This window comes from Chiloscyllium plagiosum, chromosome 40, assembly GCF_004010195.1.
Source record: "Chiloscyllium plagiosum isolate BGI_BamShark_2017 chromosome 40, ASM401019v2, whole genome shotgun sequence".
Taxonomy (NCBI): domain Eukaryota; kingdom Metazoa; phylum Chordata; class Chondrichthyes; order Orectolobiformes; family Hemiscylliidae; genus Chiloscyllium; species Chiloscyllium plagiosum.
Genome location: NC_057749.1, coordinates 13,197,159 through 13,205,017, shown reverse-complemented (window position 1 = coordinate 13,205,017; position 7,859 = coordinate 13,197,159). Strand labels below are relative to the sequence as shown.

The 7,859-nt window shown below is 48.0% G+C and overlaps 1 protein-coding gene across 4 annotated transcripts in view; it reads right to left on the bottom strand.

Moving 5' to 3' along the window:
- Positions 1-7,859, bottom strand: part of ulk3 (unc-51 like kinase 3) — a 51,226-nt gene that overhangs the window by 30,193 nt on the left and 13,174 nt on the right. For all 4 annotated transcript variants that reach the window (XM_043680367.1, XM_043680368.1, XM_043680369.1 and 1 more), the window contains exons 6-7: positions 7,497-7,579; positions 371-526 (exon numbers count right to left, since the gene is read on the bottom strand). In XM_043680367.1, coding sequence (XP_043536302.1) covers positions 371-526; positions 7,497-7,579 — 239 coding nt within the window. The remainder of the gene's footprint in view (positions 1-370; positions 527-7,496; positions 7,580-7,859) is intronic.

Here is a 7,859-nt window from a genome sequence, read left to right as displayed (position 1 = left end):
ACGGCGATAGTGAGGGGGGGAAGGGCTTGGAGGGGTGACGGCGATAGTGAGGGGGTGCAGGGACTGGAGGCGGTGACGGCGATAGTGAGGGGGTGCAGGGACTGGAGGCAGTGACGGCGATAGTGAGGGGGTGCAGGGACTGGACGAGGTAGGGTCACAGAAGCTTTTGAAAACAAGTACGTGAATTCTAAAATGAAACGCCTGCACAGGGAGACTCAGAACTGAAGGTAAACTCTGCTGAGGTATCAGAGGTTACTCTGAAGGAGTCACACTGCGGGGCTGTGACAGGTGAACACCCTGTTCCCTTTAAACCGTGGAAATATGGTGTTAACGTGAAGCAGCCAAGAACAGCCCCAGTGCATTCACATACCGCCTTCTCCAGGCTCTCCGCACTCGGCATGTGATCCAGGTCCACAAACGGGTGCGTAAAGAATTCCTCAAAGGTTATTCTCCGTTCCGGATCCCTCTCTAGCAGCCGGAGCAGTAAATCCCTGCATTCTCTTGAGACCCGGGTGCCTGGAGGAAGCTGAAACCAAACCAGGAAACAGTAAACATTCAGAAAAACGTCAAGGAATTAGCCTGGAGCAGAGAGACTGCGGGAGGAGATGTGCAACAACGTATTGCGCATTGTCACTAAATATTGTGTTTGCAGTTTCAAAGTTGTATCAATTCAGGACAAAACGGTAAGTTTTAAAACAGTTCAAATCAGATTAGATTACTTAGTGTGGAAACAGGCCCTTCGGCCCAACAAGTCCACACCGACCCGCCGAAGAGCAACTCACCCAGACCCATTCCCCTACATTTGCCCCTTCACCTAGCATTAGGGGCAATTTAGCATGGCCAATTCACATAACCTGCACATCTTTAGACCGTGGGAGGAAACCGGAGCACCCAGAGGAAACCCACACAGACACAGGGAGAATGTGCAAACTCCACATTTGCACCCAGGTCTCTGGCGCTGTGAGGCAGCAGTGCTAACCGCTGTGCCACCGTGCTGCCTTTTGTTCCCGGTTATGAAATGATTAACAATGTATAAATGGCAAGAATAACTCTATTCATTCTGATTGGGGGTGGGGGTGGGGGTGGAATTTGATATTTGTCAGAGCTCCAAGGATAATTACCCTGCTCCTCTTCCAAATAGAGCCCTGGGATCTTTCACAAACACCCGAACCTGATCTAAAGTCTCACCCCTGACAGTGCAGCACTTCCCCAGCACTGCACTGGAGTGAGTGTAGACTCTGGTTTTTAATGTGCTCAGCTCCCTGGAGTGAGATTTGAACCCAGCGCTACTTGACTCAAACTGAGCCACCGAACTCCTACAAACATTTTGATTGTGTCGGTACAGACCCTTACGAATGTGGTTTACATCACAGCAAACTCCATAGGGACTGCTAAACATGATGCGCACAGCAAGGTTCCACAAATGTGACCAGATATCTACATCCAGAGAGGGTTGATAGGAATAAACATTTCCTTAGCGGAAGAGTCAATTACCGAGGGACGGGGTGGCGGGTGGTCACCAATTTAAAGGGCAGGAGGTTTTACACCCAATTGGGAATCTGGAACTCACTGCCTGGAAAGGTGGTTGAGGCAGGAACCAGCACAACATTAAAGGATTAAGAGAATCACCTGAAACATCATAGCAGACAAATGGCGGCCAAACGCTGGGAAATGGAATTGGGGTAGATAGGTGTGGACATGGGCCGAAAGGCCTCTTTCCATACTGTAAAACTCAAATAATTTTCTCTTGACGTGTTGGTGATGCAACGCAAGCCACGGCTGAGTAGCTGGCAGTTGCTGGAGGGTGAAGGATGCTGGCTCAGGGACCCGTTAGGGACCCGTCTTCAGTGTTGGAATGTGCCACTCGGACCAAGTCTGGTCCCAGCTGCAGCTGAAGGGAATGCGCCTGCTGTCACCAATCGGTGATGTCTGGTGAACTGGGGAGGTGGGGTTGTGGGTAAGGGGACCCGCAGGGTTGGGTGTTACCCACGGTCAGTCAGATTGTAACCACGGGGCAGATTCCTCGGGCTGATACTGCAGAAACCCTGAATTCAGCTGCAGATGAGACCATTCATACTTGGGCTCCATTGGCCCAGCGGTAATGTCCCTGCCTCTGAGTTGGAAGATCACGGTTTAAGTCCTACTAGGCATATGCCATAATAAGTCTTAAGAGATTGACTAAAAGTATCCAGACCGTCCACAATTTAAACTACATCTTTGACTATCCATGTATGAGATTGCCACCTTGTGTCAGGGTGTGAAATAGGTTGAGAAGCTAGTTTCCCACTTAGCTTTATTGTCATGTGCACTCAAATGACTGCAGCGAAAAGTTTACAATGTAGTCACTAATGGCGCCATCTTAGGTACAAGATACCTAGGTACAGATACTCAAGTACTTGATACAAAATTGAAAGAATACTAAAGTCCAGCAGTGGCTCACAGCACCAGGGACCCAGGTTCAATTCCATTCTTGGATAACTAACTGTCTGTGCGGAGTTTGCACTTTCTCCCTGGGTCTGCAAGGGTTTCTGCTGGGTGCTGTGGTTTCCTTCCACAGTCCAAAGATGTGCAGGTAAAGTGAATTGGCCAAGCTAAATTGCCCCATAGTGGCCAGGGATGTGTCGGTTAGGTGCGTTAGCCTGTGGGAAGTGCAGGGTTACAGGAGTAGGGTAGGGGGACGGGCCTGAGTGGGGTGTTCCTCGGAGGGTTGGTGTGGACCTGTTGACAAAGGTACTCGTATTATAGCTCTTTTCACCCCAGTCCGTGCCAGCACCAAGCCTCCACTGGGTCATGTCTCCAGACCACACCGGGTTTCAAACCTCCGGTCCGGGACTCGCCTCCCCCATTCCCTCCGAGTAAGGTTAGATTAGATTAGATTCCCTAAAGTGTGGGAACAGGCCCTTTGGCCCAACCAGTCCACACTGACCCTCCGAAGAGTAACCAACCCAGACCCATTTCCCTCTGACTAATGCACCTAACACTACGGGCAATTTAGCATGGCCAATTCACCTGACCTGCACATCTTTGGACTGTGGGAGGAAACCGGAGCACCTGGAGGAAACCCATGCAGACACGGGGAGAATGTGCAAACTCCACACAGACAGTCGCCCAAGGCTAGAATCGAACCTGGGACCCTGGAGCTGTGAGGCAGCAGTGCTAACCACTGAGCCACTGTGCCACCCATTAAAGGTTAAAACAAAGTTTGAAAAGAAATACTCCAGGAGAAAAGAGAGAGGAGCTTTGGCTAGAGGATTCTACTCTGCTGCCACCTTCGTCATCAAATGCTCAAGAGATGGTGAAACCTGTTTCCGATAAAGCAGCCATCTTAGTGTTTAAATAAGAGGTGTTTAAAATGATTTAAATGGTGGGAAACAATTGGTCTGATTGAAGCATACAAGTTTCTGAAATAAGTGGAGAAGACTAACACAGGAGGTCTGGCAGTGTTGCCGGAGAGAGAAACAGAGCTATCGATTCTGCTCCAGATATTAAGAGGGCTGGAAAAACGACAAAACCTAGAAGCAAACCATTGCTTCACCCGGAGTGTGGTTCGGGCCTTGACAGTGAGTGGAGTAGGCGAAGGTGAACGAGCAGCTCTGTCCTCACATGGGAATGTGACACGCTGAAGGGGGGGGAAGCGAGGAGGAGGAGGAACGAAGAGGCAATTTCTGAGGAGAAGGCTTCTCAGGGAGAAGACTCTGGAGAGTGGATGGAAAGGAAGATTCAGAACAGATTCGATGGGGCAAGTGTTGAGAGAGATTGTTGCTGCTGATCAGGGAATTTACAACACAGGGGACGGTCTCACAATAAGGAGCCAATCATTCAAATCAGAGGTGAGTAGAACTCAGAAAGGTCGTGAACTTACAGGGGAGGCAATGGCTCAGTGATATTATTGCTGGACTGTTAATCCAGGGATCCTGGGTTCAAATGGTAGAGGATAGAAATTGAGTTCAATAAATATCTAGAATTAAGAGTCTAATGATGACCATCTGGTTCACTAATGCCCTTCAGGGAAGGAAACTGCCATCCTTACATGGTCTGTCCTACATAAGATTCCAGACCCTCAGCAATGTAGTTGACTCCTAACAGCCCTGGGGGCAATTAGGGATTGACTGCCCAGTGGTGCCCACCTACCATGAATGAATAAAAAATTCTCCACTCCTGAGGGTTGGGAATACTCCACTGTTGAAGGATAGGACAGATCAAGCCTTGTTCGTACAGTGTTGAGATTTGATGGGCCAAATGGCTTATTGCTTTCATAGTGTTTGTTCTTGTTGGCGTAGCTTGAAAATGTGAGCAGGGTCATTCAGGGGAGATCAGGGGCATTCTCCTGGAACTTGCTCTCCCCAGTAAATATCATTGAGGTAGCATGTGCAGGGAGGGTCAATTAAAAGTTTCAATAGCAAGTTTTGTTTGTTGGTTAGGGATTTTAAAGGTGACTGAACCGAGGTGGGTGGGTACAGTTGACATTCAGTTCAGCTCAGATTCACATTAAAGTGAATGGGCTGAATGGCCTCCTCATGTTCCTAAGTTGCTGTAATTCTCTCTGTATAACCCAGACTCTGTACCCAGTTGCTCGTGTATCACTGACTGGCATGAGACAATGTCTCCAAATGTTGTTCTGGCTGTTCCTGCCTTGAAGACGAGGTAGGTCTGAGCCTGGGATTCCCAAGGTCCCCGGGTTTCCTCGAGGTTTCTGCTGCGTTTTCGTGGCGGCTTGGTTGATCTGGCCCGGCCTGGGATTACTTTCAGTGGCTCTGATGGCTGTTTTCATCAGCGTTGGTCTGCGTCTCCCTTACGGCAGCTTCAGTCTGTGACTCCATGCAGCCATTTTCTTCGGCAGCGTGGTGGGTCCAGCTTGGGATTCCAACTGGGATTGGGTCCCTGAGCCCAGAGTCTAGAAATGGACCAAGTGAACTTTGTCTTCTATTCTCTTTCATTAAAATTTCTTTTATTACTATTATTATTATTATTATTATTATTATTATTATGGTGGAAGAACTATCTTTCTGAACTTTTTACTTTGTCATTTCTCTAATTTATTAGTATGATTTTGCGCTTCTGATGGCCTGTAATGCTGGACTTCTTAATTTTTCTAGTTTTCTTTCTAAAAGCTTGGACACCTCAGTAGCTTTGTACCTAAGCTGGCGCCGGGAGAAGTTGCAAACTTTTGACAGTACTCACATGAGTATGTGACAATATAGCCCATCCAACGGGCGGCAATGGTGGCACAGTGGTTAGCATTGCTGCCACACAGCGCCAGGGACACGGGTTCAATTCCAGCTGTGTGTGTGTGTGTAGTTTGCACATTCTCCCCATGTCTGCGTGGGTTTCCCCTGGGTGCTCTGCTTTCCTCCCACAATCCAAAGATGTGCAGGTCAGGTAAATTGGCCATGCTAAATTGCCCACAGTGTTAGGTGCATTAGTCAGAGGGAAATGGGTCTGGGCGGGTTACTCTTCAGAGGGTCGGTGTGGACATGTTGGACCGAAGGGCCTGCTTACACACTGTAGGGAATCTAATCAATTCAATTCAATTCAGTCAACAGGCCTACATTTAGCCCTTCTGACTGTTTGTTCTGAACCACCTGTTAAATACAGCAAAGTCAGAGATGGCTGGGGAATTATTAGTGCTAATTTCAGCCTCATACTGAGGAGCTGTGATAAGCAGTCATGGCTGTGAGAGACACTCAAAAGACTTAAGCAATACATTCACACTCATAATGGTGCGAGCAAGGCAAGTGTTACCCTTGCAGTGTAACCTTGTGCAGGAATTAACTGAGGCACTATAAACACAAGGAAAGGTGCGATGTACACTTCTTGGTTGACAATGGTTTGCGCAATGTGCTGTGGCTCTGCAGTTAGCACACTTGCCTCTGGTGCAGTAGGTTGTGAGCTCAAAACCCCCTCCAAGAACACACAGAGCTTCCTGAGGTCCCTGCCCAATATATTATATCGAAACAAACACGACAAGAATTGGAGAGGAAGCTGAATAAACATGAGGCAGAAAGGAACGGATGCTTCTGCTGATAATGTGGGAGGCGACTTGCATGGAGAATAAAAATAGCCTGTAAAAGTGGAGCTGAAATGGCCTAGTTCGGTTGGTGGGAGCTTTCTGTGTACAAGTTGGCTACAGCATATCCTACCATGTAACCTGAATTACACGCTGAAAGTACAGGTAGCTCTTCTACAGTTCTTATGCAACCCTGTGTTACAGATAAATCATGCTTGTGTTTGATTTTACCTTTTGTGCCAAGAGATGTTTATGGGGATTGTTGTAAGTATTTGGAACAGCATCATTAAGTTGGGGATAATCTGTTGGGTTTTGGATAGGTTAAGTTATTCTGTAGTCTGTTCTCTTCTATCATTTGGTAATCTTCAAAATAATTTCTGTTTTGTTTAAAACTAAGTGGTTTGACCAGCTGCATCACTCCTGGACTATCTGCTTATGCCTGCTTAAAACAACTGGCAAAATTAGAGTCTGGGTTACTTTCTTGAAATGTTTTTAGGGGTCCACAACTCAGTCCATACCGACTATAATCACAAACTAAACTCATCCCCACTGCCTGCGTTTGGCCCATTTCCCTCCAAACATCTTTTATCCATGTACTTATCCATCAATGTCACTGGGTCAAAATCCTGGCTCTTGCCCCTTAACAGCACTGTGTGGGTGCACCTGCAGCCCAAGGACTACAGCAGTTTAAGGCAGTGGCTCATCACCACCATCTCTGGGGAGATTAGGGATGGGTAATAAAAACTGCCCCAGCCAGCGATGACCACAATCCAGGACACATCGACATGGCTGGGAGACACAAACAAAGCAGATTCAACTAGTCGACTTGAAACTCCATATCCCATCTCAGGAAAGTGGATTCTGAAAACCCTGTTAATCATCCAAATTAGATATTGCAGTTCCTATTTTCCTTACAACCCACTCACTCCTCCCAAACTCACCAAGAAGTTGCTACTTGGATTCTCGCCTTCATGTTCAGTGCACTCCTTATCCCCGTTCTGTAGCCTCCTCCACAGACTTTCCTGACCTCCTGTCATGACCTCACCCTCTCGGACAGCCCCAATTCCCAGCAAGACACCCCCACCCTTCGCTGTACCTTCAGATGCCTGGAAGACCCCCGCCCCCACCCTCAACATCACACCCCCCACATTCTTCAAATCCGGCAGATCTGATAGCAACTGTGCTGAACTGAAGATTCTTCTACATGAAGTCACACTGGACCTGAAACACGAACACAGTTTCTCTCTCTCCAAAGATGCTGCCAGACCTGCTGAGCTTCTCCAGCAACTTCTGGAGCATTTTTCATTTACTCCTTTGAACTCACCTCCTTATGTTTCCCACCCCACCTCCCTCAAACTTTTGACTGATGACTCTCCTGGGAATTACCCCCAGGGGATGTTTTATAGTACTACGTAAAAGCAAGTTATTGTTGCCACTTCCCCAGCCTGTGAAAATACACATTACCCTGGTGCCGTCCACGGTCACCCACCTCGATGGCCTTGTTGCTGCGGAATTTCTCCTCCAGCTCAGTGAACGATTTTGATGCGAAGGGCGGGCGTCCGAACAAAGTCTCTGCAGAAGGGTTGCCAGAGAAGAGCAGGGTCAATGAGGCTCCTTTAACTACATCCCACCCCGCCACCATAAAGGACCATCATAAGTCCTTATTACAATAGGGACCTGGGTAGTAGGCCAGACCATGTAAAGGCAGCAGATCTCAGAATATTTACTGTATGGAAACAGGCCATTCAGCCTATTGAGTCCACACTGACCATCTCCCCACCACCCCCAACCCTATCCCTGCAACCCTGCATTTCCCATGGCTTACCCACCTATCCTGCACCTCCCTGGACAC